This window comes from Branchiostoma lanceolatum, chromosome 5, assembly GCF_035083965.1.
Source record: "Branchiostoma lanceolatum isolate klBraLanc5 chromosome 5, klBraLanc5.hap2, whole genome shotgun sequence".
Lineage (NCBI taxonomy): Eukaryota > Metazoa > Chordata > Leptocardii > Amphioxiformes > Branchiostomatidae > Branchiostoma > Branchiostoma lanceolatum.
In genome coordinates, this window is record NC_089726.1 from 1,999,444 (window position 1) to 2,019,413 (window position 19,970).

At 42.7% G+C, this 19,970-nt stretch overlaps 3 protein-coding genes across 5 annotated transcripts in view; 1 reads left to right on the plus strand and 2 right to left on the minus strand.

Moving 5' to 3' along the window:
• On the minus strand, positions 1-3,927 carry LOC136434349 (otolith matrix protein OMM-64-like). The gene is made up of 5 exons (XM_066427132.1): positions 3,350-3,927; positions 3,091-3,127; positions 2,908-2,977; positions 2,447-2,520; positions 1-2,074 (listed from the first exon to the last, which is right to left on the minus strand). Exon 5 carries the CDS (start codon positions 2,027-2,029, stop codon positions 779-781), a length of 1,251 nt encoding a protein of 416 aa, XP_066283229.1. The 5' UTR covers positions 2,030-2,074; positions 2,447-2,520; positions 2,908-2,977; positions 3,091-3,127; positions 3,350-3,927; the 3' UTR covers positions 1-778.
• On the minus strand, positions 2,400-10,612 carry LOC136434633 (uncharacterized). Its single transcript, XM_066427546.1, has 13 exons — positions 10,442-10,612; positions 10,014-10,051; positions 9,708-9,747; positions 9,091-9,235; positions 8,507-8,669; positions 7,193-7,352; positions 6,330-6,565; positions 5,709-5,784; positions 4,803-4,965; positions 4,068-4,198; positions 3,731-3,830; positions 3,091-3,127; positions 2,400-2,520 (listed from the first exon to the last, which is right to left on the minus strand). Exons 1-13 carry the CDS (start codon positions 10,610-10,612, stop codon positions 2,400-2,402), a joined length of 1,581 nt encoding a protein of 526 aa, XP_066283643.1.
• LOC136434344 (ATP-binding cassette sub-family D member 2-like) overlaps positions 10,582-19,970 on the plus strand; it is a 20,758-nt gene continuing 11,369 nt past the window's right edge. For 2 of the 3 annotated variants that reach the window (XM_066427124.1, XM_066427125.1), the window contains exons 1-5: positions 10,582-11,255; positions 12,234-12,486; positions 14,140-14,271; positions 14,978-15,158; positions 18,905-19,029. In XM_066427124.1, coding sequence (XP_066283221.1) covers positions 10,696-11,255; positions 12,234-12,486; positions 14,140-14,271; positions 14,978-15,158; positions 18,905-19,029 — 1,251 coding nt within the window. In that variant the 5' untranslated portion in view covers positions 10,582-10,695. The remainder of the gene's footprint in view (positions 11,256-12,233; positions 12,487-14,139; positions 14,272-14,977; positions 15,159-18,904; positions 19,030-19,970) is intronic. The other variant, XM_066427123.1, reaches the window with a different exon arrangement.

The following is a 19,970-nucleotide window of genomic DNA, read 5'->3' on the forward strand; positions in this document are numbered from 1 at the left end:
TGCCACTAGACATTGCTATTTATTACAAAGCAATTCAACGTACAACAAAGAATGAACAAATCATATCAAATAGAATTAGTTTATACATGTCATAACATCAGCAATAAATTCTTTGAAACATTGTATTAGTTCCAATCTAGTATCTATCTACATTTTCATAAATTCACACAACAGTTAAATTCCCTGACATGAATAGAACACTCCATTTACAAAGGTAAATTAATGTGATAGAACATCAATTTGCCAAGTTAAGCCAACTCCTTATGACAAACAGATTAGAGACACTAGCAGAAAATGCAACACCTATTACTAAAATTAGCCATTTCTAATACTTTATCTTTGGATTAAACAGGTATCATTTAAATAGCACAATATGATTTCTAAATTCAGTTTAAAAGTAATATTACATATTATCTGTTGGTAGTGTCTCGTCTAACAGAATGACATGAAGCGTAGCAAAGATTTTTGTTTGTTTTTGTTAAGGTGGTCCATATTTCATGCTGCTTGCTCTTCAGTTAGTTTGCAATATATCTTATGAAAGCATACATCATCAGCTGGTAGTTTTCTGTGTGTGTATGGTAGCAAGGTAAAGTTAAGGAAATGAGGCGAATCCTATATTGAATTCATGCAGAAGTGCCCTCTATAAAAAGACTTTTACTTGATTTTCTTTTGGTTTGTAATAGATTCTATGCTGAGTATGGTGACAAGTTGGTAGGATTCCTGGGAATACATGTTAGCAAGGTAAAGGTGGGAAATGAGGTGATTTTTCAAAACAAATTCATGCCGCAGTGCCCTCTTTCAAAGACTGTAGGATGTGAGCACTCTCCAGTTTATCAATCAGCTCCTCCACATCGTTCATCATCGTTAGCAGTTGTTTCTCTCTCCTGCAGGATTCCGGTAATCCCCTCACCTTGTTAAGTACAGCCCTGGCCTTCAGTTCACATTCGTCAACTTCACAGGCGCTTTCTTCTCCCACGACCGAGCCCTCTTGATCTGGGGTCTGCGTAGACTTGTCAGACCGCGAAGGGCTTTTGTCAAGAGAACCTGATGTGTCTTGCTCATCCTCCATGGACATTTCCGTCTCAGATTTACTGTAATCAGTGGTGCTTGCCTCGGTCTGCACTCCTGTATCCTCTGTCTTGGAGATGGTTTGCGTTTGTTGGTCCTTTTGAGTTTTCTCCTCCCTGATTTCTGTCTTAAAACGGTCTGGTTCATTTGGAAGAGGGCTTACAGATTCATTGATTTTCATATCATCGTGCTCCTCAGCAATTTCTTGTTTTTCACTTGTTTCCTCCTCATGTACCGTCTTATGTTGTTGTTGCTGGTCAGATAGTGTCCTCTCAAATTGTTTCGATTCATTTGGAAGAGGGTTTGCAGACATATCTGTTTTCACATCGTCTTGCTCCGTAGCAATGACATCTTCACACGTTCCTTCCTTATGTATCGTCTTATCTTGTTCCTCTTCAGTAGGTATTTCATCATCAACAGCATCTCTGATAATGCTATCAATGACTTCCTTCACCAGAACTTCATCCTCTGTAAAATGTGGCACTTCATCAGTGGAAACTTGGCAAGACTCTGCCTCAACCACAAGAGTATCTTCAGAACCAACCGACTCAGTTGCTTCAATCTGGTCAGGAATCCACCTTGGAGGGGTCGTCGGACTTTTGGCCAGACCGTCAAGACTTTGGCAAGACACTGATTCAACCACAGCAGTTTTTTCAGAGCCGACAAACTCGGTTGCTTCATTCTGGTCTGGAATTTGCCTTGAAGTGGCCGTTGGACTTTTGGCCGGACCGCCAAGACTTTGGCAAGACACTGACCCAACCAAAGCAGTTTTTTCACAACTGACAGCTGGGCTGTCTCTAGGCTTGGCAACAAGGGAGATCCCCACATCTTCCACATCGCTGGAAAAACTTCCACACTCCACAAGTGTCAGGAGCAGCTGGAGGCAGTCAGACACATCTTTCTCCACCCCGGACGTGTCTGCATTTGGGCTCATTTCCGCAGCTGTTTTGGGCACGCACATCAATGTGCATGGTGGGTCACTCAGAGCTTCTTCTAGGGTCTGCAACTGTGAAATGGCAGAAAGAGCATTCTTTTTCAGGCATTTTTTCGTGTTCTATAATTTACAACTGTCAGTTTCTTTCGACTGGAAAACATCATGACCACTCAAGTGCAACTTCTAAATTGATAGGTAGTACGTGCAGTTACAACAATTGATTCAGTGCAAAAGTATAGGAAATAGGAATGGTTCAAACAAAAGCGCTTTACTTGAAACTGAAGCAACATATGACAGCATCTTATCTTATAGACAAAAATAAATGCTCCCTGGACAAATGTATATGATACAACTCTCTAAATCTAATGGGAGGTCCCACTCATTTGTTACGGTTGAGTTATGCATAGCCCGTGGGTTTGGATGTCTTTGCTGCAAACTTCCTACCTCTTCTTGACTGAGGTTTACCTCTCGCTCTTCTGAAGCTTCTGAGAGATCCAAGGACGACAGAGATTCTACACCTGATGGACAGATGAATATAAGTTAGTCGATTATTAGTTGATAAATGACATCTTCTCGTAGAGATAACTTGACAAATATTTCACATATTAATAACTGTCACTTGTTATTGTCTCTATGTTTTGCACCGATAATCCGTTTCATATTCTAATGTAGCAGTACATAAAGGCAGCATTGACTTTTAACTAAGTAGTTACACTAGCCTTTTCTCGCATAGAACGAACGCATCTGCACTTCATTACATCATGAAAGTATCATATCATAACTCCCATCCTGTTTAATGTGACTCTTTACCCCCCACTCTTGTTGATCATATAGAATAAGTAGAATTTGCAAAGTTACCGGTATTTCTTCTCAAGATCAAAAATAAAGAATTAAGGTTGCTTTACCTGATGAGAGGCAAACAGATCCCTGACTTGAGAGAGGTGAAAATGGGTCCCGTATGTGTGGCGTGGAGACCTTCAAAGGGTTAAAGAAAATAGCAATCATCTTAATCGCAAAGAACTGTATCTAGCTGAGATTTGGACAACTCTATTGACATGCCTGTAAGACAAGTAAATAGCTTCACAAACCTCATCCTGATGTGCGTCTCTGTCTTCATGGCAAACCCTGTATGGAAAAAGAAAGTCAGTTATTAGTACTTTCCTCTAGAGTGCAAAATGGGAGGTTTTCACAAGTTACATTAGGTATGTTCTCATACATGCAAAAAGGAATAAGTGTAGAGCATTGGCCAAAAAAAATAGAAAAAAATGATTTCATTATGACCAAGAGGGGTAGGTGAACAGAATGCGGAAAGAAAAAGTATGGGTACTATGTGTCTTATTTCCATACCTCTTGGCAATTTCCTTAGTTGGGGTGTCAAACTCTTCCCCTGTATCAAAGGCAAAACAAAAAAGTAAGAAGTTTGGATTTCCTGTTGGGGAAAGCTTTGAGCATTAGTAAACTATTAGAATTACTATTGAAACTATTAGAATACAACCCATAGCAAAAGCAGGAAGAAGCAGGAAGAAGCTCTTTATAGCAGTATCCTTGCATGACTGATCCAAGCAGTAACTCTTGCTGCTTGCTAACTCTTGTTAAGTAGCAGTATTTACAACACAGCCATCCACCAACACAAGAAAGGGTGTAAAAATACCAGAGATGCTGCTTGTGATGCCTCTGCCACCAGTCCTATGCAAACATACACAAATACATTGTATTGAAAACCAGTACCTGTCCTTGGTGCTGAACCTGGTGCAAACTGTTGTGTGGCAGCAGGGAAGGCCTCTTCTGCAACAGCTGAAATCTCTTGCTTCTGTCTGCTTTCAGTCGGCTGTTGGTTAGCCCAAGTTAATGGCATACTCATTAGGTTCTGCAAGGTTGCCTGGTATCCTTTTTGGCTGGTCATTTTTTCAGGTGTTTGGTCAGTGTTTTGTTTCGTAGCTGTTGTTGGTTCTGGCCTTACGCTAAACTGTTCATCTCTTGTTTCTTCTCTGTACACTGTATCCCAGGTGTTAAACTTGAGGTTTCTCCCTACCAGAGGCTGAGCATGGTTATCACTGCAGCTTACCACTGCCCTCTGCTGACTGGCATCGGTACTGCAGGCTTCTCCAAAATCCAGCTTTCTCCTTTTCCCAGCAGGGAGGGTCTCTCCATCAGTGGTTGAAGGAGTTGTGGTGTCGGGATGGGTGTTAGACTTTTCTGCACATCCAGAGATAACACTATAAGTTAGTAGATTACTAGTTGAGACATAGATTTGGGGATTACTAGTTTATATCCTGACAACTGTTACACATTGAGAACTATCGCTTGATATTGTCTGTGTTTTTCACCAATACTTAAGTTAAGATTCTAAATGTAATACATAAACATAGCACTGGCATGTAGTCAAGCTGCACCAGACTGGGACCTTCCTTTTCTACAAGCAAATAAACACAACTGCACTGTTAGTAAGTACTGTAAGTAAGCACTGTTAGTTTAGTGGTGCCATATCATTACTTCCTGACAGTGTTATATTGTATCTCCCAAACTCTGTTCATGGTAACTCCCCCACCCTAATTGATTATATGCGACAAGTACTAGTAAAATTTTTAAGGTTAAATTAGTGATTCTTCCTAATATCAAAAATAAAGACTCAAATGAATGAAGAATGAAGCTCTGACCATTGAGAAAGCCACATGCAAGGCGAAACTAGTCTGGATGTGGGCTCGAATAAAGTTCTGTTTTCTGAGGATGTGGCGTGAGTGTGTACGGTTGACTTGCGGTTGTCCTCTACTGCTTGCCTAAAGAATTAATGTTGTTTCACCTGATGAGAGTAGCTGATCAGTAGTTGAAGGAGTGGTATTGTTGGGATGGGTGTCAGTCTTTTCAACATGCCGAGAGATGGAGCTGAGCCAGTTGTGAAGAGAAGGCCTCTCACTCTGTGCACTCTGGTGAAGCAGAATGGGACGCCGTTCCTCCTCGCGGCTCTAGGTGAAGAAGCAATACATTTTGTCAGCTGTAAAGTCCATAAACCTGACTTAAACGTATCAAACGGCCTGCCTGACTGATCATCCTCCTAGATCGCTAAGGGGGAAGGGGCAATTAGCCCCAGACAGCAAGCAAGAGAATGTGTAACACAGTCTATTTTTACAAAATACTGATAAATCATTTCATATAGTTGTGGTATTAGTAAACTTGTTCAGTAGATCGGATAATGTTTAAGACAGTGCATAATGTAATGTCTATGCAGATATTTCCATATTAGTTCTACCAATTCAAAACTAGTGCCACTTACCTACAGACACTCATTCAATTCACCGCTGAAAGACAGCAGATGCTGTCTGAAAGTCTGACTCTGTTAGAGACTTATTCAACTGTTTTATCTGTTTTGAATAATGCAATATGTTCCTGGATACCTTCAATTAAGTCTCTACAGTACTGTAAGCATGTAGCACCTTAATTAATCACTATTATCCTCAGTTCCACTGAATCAGTGACAGAATGACAGCCCCCCATGTACACTTGAGCTTATCAGTTCTAAGCTTGAAAAGCTCAGTCACCTGCTGCCATGAGAAGAAGTCATCCCACAATGAAATAAACAATAGTTTATTAAAAAATGGATTTGATTTCATTGCCAAGTTTAGCTACTGGCTTCCATTAGAAGGAGTGATCTCACAATGAAATAGATAATGAAAATAATGGACTTGATGTAATGTGTTACTACACTCACTCTGTCCTGTGTGTCTCCTCTTGCAGGTGACCCCAGGCTGCTCTGACTGCTGGAGCTGAAGGTAGAAGGAGTTCTCCTGTGAAGAAACAGGCAGTCCAGATCAGCTAAAAAAAGGAACAAATACATGTACTTGACATAAAACTTGGGCTCATACAATCATCCCTTTCATGACAACTCTGCATATGTGCTTGTAGCTGTTGTTTGGATTCCTACATGTAGCCAGCATTATGACTTTAAGCTTAACTTGCCTTTTGTACATATGTCATGCAAAGTACAAAATACAGTTGGCCTAAAATCTCTCAAATTTTGTCTCAAATTCAAGGTCTGACTCATGAGATGAATTCAGTTGCTTTTATTTCTTTTTCTGCATCCCGATGAATGTCACAACATGATATAATTACCTACCGGTTCTGATTTCATACAAGTAAAACTTACACAAATGTACGAATGAATTGCTACTCAGGTTGTGATTGACAGAAATCACAGTTATAAACAGGTTTTGAGTTTTGATGAGGTACCCTTTTTAGGATTTTATGATGATCGATATTGACGCTAATGTATGCATGGCAGTACCTGCCTCCAATGTGTACAAATTGCTTAGATAGATACAGATAAGCTTACACGCTTCGGCCTGAAGAGGGTATCCTGGCCAGTTTCCTCTTCTTGTGAGACGAGCCAGGTGTGCGGGGCGGATTTACAATGCCCGCCACTTCAGGGTCAAAGTCATGGTTGTGTCGCAGGTCGGGGGTGTGCGGACCCTCCTCAAACTTCATCAGACTTGAGGAAGATGTAAACTTCCTGAAGGGGTCCCTGTAGTGCGCCTTTGGGCCAGGCGTGGTATAGGGGACAAAGGGGGTCTGAGGAAAAAGAAATCAAACAATAGTCTGAATTGCAAAATTTACATTATACTGCTGAATGATATAGCATATTGGAGTTTTCTTTTTTCACAACCAGTAAATCCTCACCTGCAGACATTTTGGCGTCTGTCAGACACCTTCTTCAGAGCTTCTGACTGGAGTACTGCTTCTCGACGATATAAGTAGAACACAATCCCAAAAGCGCCACCTTCATCGGCTACTTATAGCGACGAGAAGCAGCACTCCAGTTAGAAGCTCTGAATTCCAAGAAGGTACATTGTACCTGTCAGACACCGAAACGACACAGAAGCTCTTAAGAAGGTGTCTGACAACTCCAATAGCCTATGTTCTACCAACCTGAGGAAATTATTTTCGGAAGGACTGCTGAACGGTGTTTGTGTGCTTGAGAAGTGCACTTTGAAGCATGAACTTGAAGCAAGTAGCTGGCAGAAAAATGATTGACTAATTCCCAGTTACTTCAACCTTTTTTTAAAAAAAGAACAAAAAAATTTTTACTTTATACATTTCTCAATTTTTCAATTATTCCTCTTACCAAAGAATTACATAACCAAGAAAACAAAGCAATGCCATTAAAACAGGGATTCTTGGCTCTAAGATGATGCCCACCCCATGACTCTGCGCCTCTCTGTCAGACGTGTTTGCAACAGCTGCACGCAGTCTTGCACTCTGATCAAACAGGTGCACCTCACTGTCCGACGTGTCAGCCCCAACTTTCCCACTGGTGAGCCAGTCATCATACGACTGGTAGTGTTGGCAGGGGGGCTTGCTGTGTATGAGGCACAATTGATTATGTCCTGCCACAGAACTGTAGGTCGAAAACAAGTCTAGCTTCCTAAGTATACATTCATTGTGCACGAATATTTTTTTCATTGAGTAATATCATACGACAAGTACTGTTGGCAGGGGGGTTTGCTGTGTATTTGAAAAAAATGGAATGTGAAACTTGAATACATGAATGCAACTAGTATTAGATCTACTGTGATTTTGATGGATGCATGTAGTAAAGAATAATTTTGCAAAGTTGCCCATTTGCTCAGACTGATTTAAAGCAAATTGGAAGATCACTGTGAGCTTGAAAACAAAACCAGAGGACCAGGTTTATGCCTAACTGGTGCATTCATTATGATAGAGTAAATACAGAAATAACTAAGGGTTTTCTCCATGCCCTCTGCTTACTACATTTCACCTTAAACTGTTGAGAACTAAGAAAATAAATTGGTGTGAAGAACAAAGTTGAACTTTCAGCATAGTTTTCTTAGGTACACAGACTTATTTTTGTTCTCTACAGTACAATTCTTCCTAAGAAACTACGTTGGGCAGCTTCAAGTCTTTCTGTCTCCTTACAGGAAAGGAACTTTCTTAAGTTAAACCTTTTATCCTTACCTGTCTGCAGGATCTGCCAGCTGGAGTCTTGAAGAAGTCTAACTGTAGTCTGGAGACATGTTGGGCAGCTCCAAGTCTTTCTGTCTCCTCACAAGAAAGGAACTTGTCTTAAGTTTAACCTTAATCCTTACCTGTCTGCAGAGTCTGCCAGCTGGAGTGTTGAAGGAGTCTTACTGTAGTTAGGAGACACATTGGCCAGCTCCAAGTCCTCCTGTCTCCTCACAAGAAAGGAACTTGTCTTAAGTTTAACCTTTAATCCTTACCTGTCTGCAGAGTCTGTCAGCTGGAGCCTTGAAGGAGTCTTGGTGTAGTCAGGAGACATGTTGGGGAGCTCTAAGTCATTCTGTCTCCTTACAAGAAAGGAACTCGTCTTAAGTTTTACCCTTAATCCTTACCTGTCTGCAGAGTCTGCCAGCTGGAATCCTGAAGGAGTCTTACTGGAGTCAGGAGACATGTTGGGAAGCTCCAAGTCTTTTTGTCTCCTTACAAGAAAGGAACTTGTGTCTTATTCTCTTAAGTTTAACCTTTAATCCTTACCTGTCGGCAGAGTCTGCCAGCTGGAGCCTTGAAGGAGTCTTGCTGTAGTCAGGAGACATGTTGGGCAGTTCCAAGTCCTCCTGTCTTCTCATGGGGAAGGAGCCGCCAGCCTTACTCAGGTCCACCTTGTTTACCTGCCTCGAGGAGGGCGCACTCACACAACCTGGGAGAATATGTAGGAAAATGTAAAGTTACATAATTCCTCTGAGTGCCATAAGACTGCCAAGAAAATAACACTATTAATAGTATTATTGAGGCCTTCTCAAGAATGTCTTGAACACCAATGTTGTGCCCTTGGGAAAGTCACTTTAAGGATGAAAATGAGTACCTAGCTTTGGTTAGGGACATCCCCTTGGATGGGACGTAAAACCAGAGGTACTGTGTTTGAGCAGAGCCACACCTCGAGCACGTAATTACTAGTAAAGAACCCACCACACTTACTGAAAAGAGTAGGGGTGCATCCTGGTGTGAGTGGATCAAACCTTACTAGTACAGTCCAGTCTTATGCAGCTTGTACCTACAGTATAAAATTGGCACGTTACAGCCAAAAACGGTTTACTGGTTCTGCAAATAAAGCAACCAACCTTTCCTGTCCATGCTGTGAGCCGTGTTGAGGGTGTGTAGGTACAGCAGGTCCTGGCTGATGCCCCCTTTCCTGTGTGCGGCACCAGGGGACAGGGGTCGGACCGTCTTCACCTGTCTGGCATACCTCTTCCTCTCAAAGTAGTCCTAGTCATGCAGGGAGAAGCCTTTAGTTAGTAGGTATAAATGTAACCAACAAACAGACTTCCCAGTACTTCAGTTTAATCAACATATCTTGCATGACACAGACAAAAACATTGACTGTTATGGTTAGAATAAATTTCAAAAATGAAAAAAAAAAACATCCTGAAAAGCCAGTACACACTGGTAAGAACAACATATCTGTATTGTAATTTCAAAATAAGTAAGTTGTATCTTTGACCCGTCTTTGGTCAGCCCTCAAATCGATTGTGGCCCCATACAAATATATATATAACATTTGTAGTATTACTTGCAACTCCTCTCATCATACATGTTATTTGTGATAATCATTTTCCTTTGCATGCCCTTATAAGGAAATCATGATAAGTGTAGAACCAAGAGTAATGAAGATTAATATGCAATATCAATGTGAACTTAATGTCACTTTTTGTCAGAAATATATTTTCGTAATATTTACCTTCTGTTGTTTCTTTTCATATTTCATTCGCAGTCGGCTCCTAGAGAGGACAATGCAAATTCGTCTATACATTGCAAGAATAAGGCTTGTTTGAAAGACTATTAAAATATATTGCATTATGTACATGACATATGCTAGTCATAAGTTAGATATACATGATACAGATATATAGTCGAGACATTAACACTTTTAAGCCTATCTAACATTACTAATAAGAATAGAAATTCTGCACTATCATCATTTTCACCTCTAGCCTATTCAACACTATGTCTTGGAATAACCATGTGTAAGAAAAAGAATCTGTACCTTGCTCCACCGACCCAGTTCATCGTGCAGAGGATGTCCTGCATAGGAAAAACACAGGTATGAGATCAACATCAACTCATTGGCATTTCAGTGGAACTGAACTGAGATGGAGGTTTCTACTACATGGCAAGTCACAATGTTTTTAGTAACCCAAGAATCTAAACTATAGACTATAGCTAACACCCTCCTTACACAGATAGTAGTCTATAGATGTTGATGGGACGCTAGGCTACAACCGGTCTGAGTGGGTCCTTGGTGCTGAACACTGTCCACACACAGTTAACACTCCTGTCCTTGGTGCTGAACACTGTCCACCAAGTGAACATGGCTGTCCAAAAGGGCTAATCAGCAACACGGTCGACTTGCTTCACTATCATGACAATATTCAGTCAGAAACTGCGATGAGAACGAATTAACACTTGACTTACTTGTAGAGCAGCCTTTTGTTTGACAAATGTCTCCCAAACTCGGTGAAATCGCGAAAATATGCAGCAAAATGTGGCTGTCAGACGACTTTTGATTCTCCCTCCTGTTCTGTGAGCCTCGGTCTGATGTGACCTAGAGTAACCCGCAGGGACATGACGGGTAATATCCAACATGGCTGCCGCAGATGGACATTGATCCGTCACATCGGACGGTTTCTTCTGTGACCGCTTATTTCTGACCCCGTTTACCTTAAATCATGGCAAGTGTGACGAAGGAAGTTTATAAGAAGAGCTTGAAGGGCGTGAAGATCGCCCAGGGAGCCGTGGTCGCGCTGGCAGTGGTCTACGGGCTCAAGAAGCTGTACCCGCGCATCTACTCCCAACTCGGAACCCCCCAGAAAAATGCCGGCTCCAAGGAGAAAAGAACGGCGGAAGAGGAGAAAGCCGGGTCGCCAAACGGAACCGTAGGGACTGGTGTGAACAGGAAAGGAGCGGCCACCATTAATAAGGACTTCTTTAAGCAGCTTCTTAAGCTCATAAAAATCCTCTTCCCCGGTGTGTTGACGAAGGAGGCGGGGCTCCTGACGTTACACTCTGTCTCGCTCGTCTGCCGAACTTTCCTGTCCATCTACGTCGCTAAGATGGACGGCAGGATAGTCCGGAGCATCGTGCGGCGCGACATGAGGTCGTTCGCCGCCCTGCTGGCCCAGTGGCTCGCCATCGCCGTCCCCGCCACCTTCATCAACAGCGCGCTGCGCTTCCTAGAGAACAAGCTGTCTCTCGCCTTCCGCACCCGCCTGGTCAACCACGCGTACAAGTAAGTAACACTCTCACTCACTCTCTCCCATAGCTTAGTCAGCCGTAGGGCCAGCATAGCGTTCAGTTAAGGTTCTCCACTGCTGGTGATCTTCTGCCAGTCTGACCATCAGGTAAGTAAAGAAGAACTTTATTGCACGACAATTGTACACGGTACAATGTATAGTAACAACTATTAAACAAATACAACAAGGTGTGTGCTGTATCGCCCTCGGTACTGGACGGCTGGGACCAAGGGTGAAGCGGAATACATCTCAGCTGCCTTGCCATCTGGATCAAATTCCGTGGATCCTGGGCCCCGAGTTTTATCCTAGGGTCGACTCCAGCTCGGACATGTTGTAAGGGATTGCATTAGTCATTTCGGATGGTGACGTAAAGCCCCGTGTATGAGGGAGCTTCAGGCATATACCCCTCAAGCATCAAAACTCTGTACGTAAAAGAACCCAACACACTTATCGAGAAGAGTAGGGGTGACCCGTTGTGCCTGGTCAAAGATATGAGCTATAGTGAAGCCACCTTGCACTACCACTAGCTTCTTGAAAAAGCATCATGCTTACCTCAATCAAGGATGACTGCTTTACTTACCTTACTGCAAAGCCTTGAACCAAATAGTTGAAGCAGTGCCACATTGATGCCACTTTCTGCCACGGCAATTATCTACATGTAGTGGTCATGCTCCATCTTTAGATTAACCAAGGAGGATATATGAAATCTCTGGTCATTGTCAGAAGGCATCTCCAATATTATACGCCAAAAATAGTTACTCAAGCAACTGTATAAAATTTCGAAACAGTCAGACGTTTCAGACAGCATCTGCTATCTCTCGTCAGATAGTGGATTCTCGTCAGATAGCGGATGCTGTCTGAAACGTCTGTTTTGAAATTTTATCAAGTTGCTTGAGTAACTATTTTTGCCGTATCTTATTACCTGGATGTCTAACCTTCATCAACGTATCTCCAATGTCATGTCTGCCCCACAGGCTGTACTTCGACCGCCAGACGTACTACCGCGTGACCAACCTTGACGGGCGGCTCAGCAACCCGGACCAGTGTCTGACGGAGGACCTGACCATGTTCGCCCAGTCCGTGGCCCACCTGTACTCCCAGCTCACCAAGCCCATGCTCGACATCGTGCTCATCTCCGCCGCGCTGGTCAACATGGCCGCCGACAAGGGCGCCAGCGCCAGGATACCCAGCATGATCTCTGGCACCACTATCTTCTTCACAGGACAGGTGAGCGTGTTTGTATTAATGAATGAAGACCTTTATTGCACATTTCTGCCACACTTGGCTAAGTACAGATCACAACAAAAGATAATACAAGTACAGTTAGCGGATACAAAAGAATATGACTATCATTAAATAAATTCTACTTCTCCTCGCTTTTCGGTTATAGTAGATATAAAAGAACAGACATGTTTTTCAATGGGAGGTTTGTCTAGTCGCATTAGAAATATGAATTTTTGAACAGTACTTAAATGTGTGAAGTAGGGAAATAGGTTTTCTACAAGTTTATTCAGTTCATTTCTTTATTGCATGCCCGGTAAACAGCCTCACAAAGGGGAAGAAGCGCAAAACACCAGGTTTGCACTTAACAGTATAGGCTGCATATCTGGACAGGATACCTGGGAGCATGATCTCTAGGAGGGGGTTGCCTAAAGATCACTGCTCAAGGTGCCAAAATATCTGACATTCCTAACGATATGTTGTGAGTCACACTTACATACCTGAGTGGTATAATAGGAATGACGCAGCTCAACATTTAGAATAACAAAGCAATTTACAGTATATTTGATATACTAATATATACTGAAAACGAAAATTGCAAAATATTATTTAAATCAAGGGCTAACAGTTCATCATGATATAATGCTGGATTTCTCGAGACTAGACATTCAGCAGATAAGACCTCTATACTAATAGTGGTTGTCATGGACATCCAGTTGCCAAGCAACTATCTGGCTCTTAATTATCCAGCTCTTAAGTCAGCCAAAGCCTTCTACAGGCTACATAGTCATGACGACTTGCAGGACTTCTCTTTCTTGCAGTCTGATATATTAGCCAGTAGATTGCGAGCAAGAGAAGCCTGGGTGCAACAGTCACCATGACTGTTCACAGGTGAGGTTAAGTGGCTATGATGTACTAGGCATTATGGTGCCTAGCAATTATCTAGGTCTAGTCCAGGACATCACACCATTTTCTACCGGAGCAGGTCCCTGATATGTAAATCTGTTATCCCCTCTTTATTTACCAATACAAACCAAACGTCTGCATCTACTTTATGAATTACTTCAATTAGCTAGGCTGAAGGTTTAAGTCCCAAACGGGGCTCAAAATTCTTTTTTGGAAATAGATGCACCGGTGCACCCAACCAAAAAAATTTGATGCACAGAAAAAATTTTGGGTGCACCACATAAAACAAAGTTGAATGTCAGCAAAACATAAATTTGATGCTACTGCCTCTCTTAAGAACTTGTCATCTGTAATTCTGTTCAGATTTCAAATTTCAACCAAGCAATACATCTATCAATCTAGCAATGTACATCAATAAAGTACAACAAAAGGTTATATTGCTTTTCAAAAGGTCAAAAATTAGGTGCACAGCTCCAATTTTGGGTGCTCAAAAGTGCACATGCACCCTGTATTTTGAGACCGAGGATTGACTCTACTGTAAATACAGAAATGTTTGTGGTGGTTTTATATTCCCGCTTGAGCTCTTCACTGCAAACTTAAAACCATGGCAAAAAATTATTCCCTCCTACACCTTCAGTGCTTCTTTTGTTTCAAACGCAAACTTAAAACCACCGCAAACCCTCCATTTTCTCCCTGCCTCGAAATTAAATCCCTGCAAATTTAAAATGTATTTGCTGTATTTCCGTGTTGCAGATCCTGCGTGCAGTGTCTCCCAGGTTTGGGAAGCTGGTGGCGGAGGAGGCTCACAGGAAAGGCTACCTCAGATACGTCCACTCCCGCATCATCACCGACTCAGAGGAGATCGCTTTCTATGGAGGACACCAGGTAACCATTCTGCAAGTCTGTCTAACTTAACCCTAACCCTACCTCAGATACGTCCACTCACGCATCATCACCGACTCGGAGGAGATTGCTTTCTACGGGGGACACCAGGTAACCACTCTGCAAGTCTCTCTAACCCTAACCCTAACCCTAAACCTAAACTTATCTCAGATACGTCCACTCACGTATCATCACTGACTCGGAGATCGCTTTCTATGGGAGACACCAGGTACACAATGTATACATTTTGTTCTCCTTGTAGTGGCACATAGGGCAATAAGTTTCCTTACATTTTTACAAGGAGGGGTTGCTAGCAATATATATATATAGCCCTTCCCCTTTAACATGCTCGACGCACCTCCTTAAACACGTGTCCCTTCTGAAAGACAGGTGCAGCCTCAACTGAGATGCCCTTCCCAGGATTGAACCGGGGTCTCCCAGTTAGCAGCTAATTAGAACCAGGATCTCAACTGTGAGGCTGCTACCAGTTGAGCTCCATCCCTTATAACATTTTGTGTACTTCATACTAATTGATGATATGTCCAGTTTCAAAGTTCTTGAAAAGAGCTGTAATTCAGGCCCCTTTGATGCATTTGTATGTACGTTGGCATATTGCCTGCTAGTATGCATCAGATGATACACCTTGATTTTTGGGGCCGTAGATGTATTTTTAGATAGTATTACTGAACGACCCCTCCTCTTCTTCCAGGTTGAGCTGACCCTTCTGCAGAAGAGTTACCGCGCCCTGGCGGACCAGATGAACCTGATCTTCAGGAAGCGGCTGTGGTACATCATGCTGGAGCAGTTCCTCATGAAGTACGTCTGGAGCGCCGCGGGACTGCTCATGGTCGCCGTGCCCGCCATGACGGCCTCCGCCTACCAGAACGAGGGTAGGTAGTGATGAAGCATAGAAGGATATCTTTTACACAATTGATTTGCCTGACTAAATCACACATTAAGTTCTAGCAGCCTTTTTGTCTTGTCAGCAGGGTGCCAGGTCAGCCAGACAGCAAGAGATTGTGAACACAGATCTAGAACAGATGTAGACTTGTATAGGTAGTGTCCAACTGAGCAGGATAGTTACACTGCACATGCATATGGTCGCCGTGCCCGCCATGACGGCCTCCGCCTACCAGAACGAGGGTGGGTCAATCTGAAGACGTCTTATAATAATATTAATAATAATAATAAATGGTTTATTGGTCCAAAATTACCCATGCAATGGCAGCGAATGCTGAATTGCTGCATGGTTTTACTATCACATAATACACAATAATACAGAAGATACATATTTGCACACTTGCACTTAATGTAATTGTCGCAAGGGTCTGGGCGGCTGCCATTCGCCGCCACCAGGTGACCTCAATACAACTTTCCCCAACCGAAGTCAGGTACCCATTCACACCTGGGTGGAGTAAGGAAAGTCGTGTAAAGTGCCTTTCCCAAGGGCACAGGATCGGTGACATGACAGGATTCAAACTCGGGACCTCTCGGTTCTGAGTCGAACGCTCTGCCGTTGCGCCACACGACCCCACGAATCCTCATGTGCAATCTGAAGACGTCTTAGGAGGCAGTGAATAAAAAGACTCTTTGTATATAACCAAGTGTTTTGTTCAAGCGACGTTTCGATGACCGTCTGTCCCCTTCCTCAGGGCAGTTCTGACTGGTTCACTTTGTACTGCAGCTATAGGTGGCGCTGCTTACAGAGGTGTTCCCAAAAAGTAAACACAAGGTGACAGATGGTTACCGCATCATCGATTGAATGTAAAAATGTAAATCAATTGGTTGTGTACGAGGAGTTTTTTTTATTCAGTTATTTACCAACCCGATGAAACTATTCATGGACCTTAGGAAGAATATTAGAACGTTTTTGCATAACAGCCACCAACAGATATGTCATGAATAGGGGTGGCTACCGGTACCGTGTACCGGTACAAAACCGGTATTTCTTAATGGACCGGTCCAAAAAAAACGGTCCGTAAAAAATCAGTGGACCGGCCTATGGACCGATTAGAAAATCCAAAGTACCAGACTACCAGCAGGCGGCCACATAACTGGTCTAAGAAAATTTAACGAGTCGTTTTCGAAGACGTTAGCTGTGAATCATATCTAGAAACACTTAAAGGATGAGTAAACAGACGGCGAGGAGAGTATAGTTATAATTTTGAGACAAAGTGCAAACCTAAGAAATTATATCGTTCCAGACATGACGTTTGGAGACTTTTACGTGTGTCTCGCTCTCCAAAATATTATGTACTGCGACACTACTATAATCAGGTACAGGTACAGGTCCGGACCTGGACCTGACCCTCTGGACCTGGACCTGGACCGGACCTGAATTTTATGTACCGGTACCCACCCCTAGTCATGAAGTATGTAGAGCGTGGCCGGACTGCCATGACAGCCTCTGCCTACTAGAACGAGGGTGGGTAAATACTAAACACGAAGACACCTTCTGTACCCTCCAATTCTAGATACTGTAAATGCAGACATGTTTGCTGTGGTTTTATGGTTGCGGTTTTCGCGGAGAGCTCTTTACTGCAGACTTAAAACCTCCACGAAAAAATACCACTCCAGTGCGCGTCTGTATCACTACTGTTGTTTCAAACGCAAACTCAAAGCCACCGCAAACACTCCATTATCTCCCTACTGCAAAATTAAATTCCTGTGAACATTTCTGCATTCACAGTAACCCCTGGGTGGTATATATAAGCATGCAGACAGGGTGCGAAATACCAAGTTGCACGGTGCAACAAGATTTCGGTTGGTGCAAGTTGATTCCAAACCCAGGTAGTGCAGTGTGCAACCTTATATTTTGAGCCAAAGATCTCAATCGGAGCCCTGGAAGCTCACAAAAACACAGTGTCACTCTCATAAAATTCGGTAAATCTTCAATTGAAATAAAGAAATCAACACTGTTTCATTTTAAACCATCCAAAACCCTTCATAGATCGTGGAATTTGAGCTGAAAAAGACAAAAACACACTGCCCTCAGCTAAACAAGATGTTGTTAGGTCAATGGGAACACAATACTATCTAATACATATTTTGAAATATTAGTAGTATTATACGCTACATATGAGCTTGATTTGAAGAAATCGGTGAATGTTGCTGGAGCAACCTGAAATTTGGATGTGCAACCTAGCATTTGCTCTAGGTTGCAACATGGGCAACCTGGCTCAAAAAAGTATTACGCACCCTGACAGATTACGGCAGGGTAGACATTAAAGCTGCGCTATGTGACATTATGACAATACAAAAAGAAGATTTTTCTACCGTTTCTTTACATTATAGTAACTTGGATCAATCCGAAAACACCCAGTCTTGATCAGCATTGGTCAGCACTGGGCATGAACTAGCAAGATATAACTATCCAGCTCTTAGTACTCAGCCAAGGCCTTCTGCAGGCTACGTAGCTATGGTGACTAGGGGTGGATACCGGTTCAGCTTAATAAGGTCCAAGTCCAAGTTTAGGTCCAGAGATTTAGGTTCAGGTCCGTACCTGAACATGGACCTAATCCTGTTCAGTTGATGTTTTGTTTTGTTAGACCAATATTAAGCATAGAGAATTAATACTGACACGCACGACTATAAAAGTTTCTTGGTGAGAAGACTTTCAAGACAAACCAGTGTTTGATATTTGAATGTTGCACTTGTTTAAAATGCCTTTTTTGTCAGAAGGGAGACTCAAAAAGCTTTTTATCAAACAAAGTAGAAAAATTATTTGTACTTTGTTCAGTTTTTATCTCCCTACTGCGAAATTAAATTCCTGTGAACATTTCTGCATTCACAGTAACCCCTGGGTGGGAAGCATACAGATTACGGCAGGGTAGACATTAAAGCTGCGCTATGTGACCTTATGACAATACAAAAATGACTGTTTCTTTACATAGTAACTTGGATCAATCCGAAAACACCCAGTCTGGATTAGTATTGGTCAGCACTGGGCATGAACTAGCAAGATATATTAACTATCCAGCTCTTAGAACTCAGCCAAAGCCTTATGCAGGCTACGTAGCTATGGTGACTGTTGCAGGGCTTCTCTTGCTTGCAGTCTGATACTGATGTCAACCACTCGTATTATCTTTATTCGTATTCAGATACATAGTACAGATACATAGTACAGATACATAGTACAGATACAAATACAGATTGAGTATGGTGACTGTGTCAATTGACACGGTAGCCTTTGCGTGAATTTGTTTAAGGTGGATGACAGGTTGCAAATCTGAAACCCACACACTTTGGGCATCCGCCATCTCCAGCGGCACCAATTCGAGGGAGACGTGCTGGTTCTGGTTGGGATGCTAGCAGCGAGCTGCCGGATGACTCTTACACTCGAGGTCCGCCTTGATAACGCCAGCCCGCCTGGCGCTGCTCTCGTCCGCCAGTTGAAGACAGCTGCCGTTGGAGACTTGTCCCTCTAACTGAGGGGGGTGTGTGTGTAAAGTGCCTTTCCCAAGGGCACAACGTCGGGGCGCAAGTTCGGACATGTCTCTGGGCACAACCCGGGATTAGATCCAAGGTCCCATATATGCATTTGTTTGACAGTCGCGCGCTCTACACTTGCGCCACACGACGCCACTAGTCTGATACTATCTATCTATCTAATAGTACATATGTTGTGCATTCACAGACAGCTTAAGTGACTCGGCGAGAAACGACGCCATTAGTGAACGGACGCAGGATTTCACCACGTCCCGGAAACTACTGTTCGACTCGGCCGATGCCATGGAGAGGATATTCTCATCCTATAAGGAGGTAAGGAGGGACTGTTTTTAATTTTAGCACGAGGACATCTTTAAAACAGAAGGCTGGGGTGAAAACTTTACACCTGTCCCTGTTCACTCCCTGAAACTGTGTGCACCAAAGTACCAACTTTCCTCCGAGATTCTGTTTTCATGTTGATTTTCCAATCTAGCATTTTTTTTTAAATTCCTTTAATCAAGAAATTCAATTGGTGTGGCCTAAAGTGTACAGTTTGATTTGTGTGTGTGCAGGGTATGGGCACACGTGCACATACTGAGCTGATGTGTGCATTTGTGCTGGAGAGCGCATGACTTGTGTATGTCAACACTAGCATGTACTGCTCTGTACAGGTCACCATTGTGTATGTAGGGCTCAAAATACTCACCTCACCTCACCTCAAAGCAATATATGCAATTTGAAGGAATTTCAAAGAATTTGAAGTTGCAAAAGAAAGCTGCTATGTACATGCACATGCACATGCACATGTAATGGTACTACATGTAAATTGGTTGAGTGAAATTTTTAACTGAAAAGAATATGCAGCTATGATACATGAACTACATACGTACAGTATTGCCGAATACAGTCAAACGTGTCCAATGTTACCACATTTTTAATGGTCCCTTAGATCCTTTTTCCCATTGATCGACTCAAGCAATAACAATCCTGTCTATAGTGACCACATAGACCAGATTTTATCGGTCTCTGAAGGGGTCTTCTTGGGGACAGTTTTCACTGTATCATAAAAGAGATTTTTTGAGCCCTGCTGAGCTTTTTGCCCAGACAAACAGAACTGGAGTCAAAGATTACTCATGTGTGCACACACGTGGTCTCTTATCTCTACTGGTGCCTGGTTTGCGATGTAACCACAAGCTGTGACGTCTGTCCGGTGATGGACTTTGATCTGATAGTGTACAACTTGTATGATTGCATCATTGAACAGTAATACATTA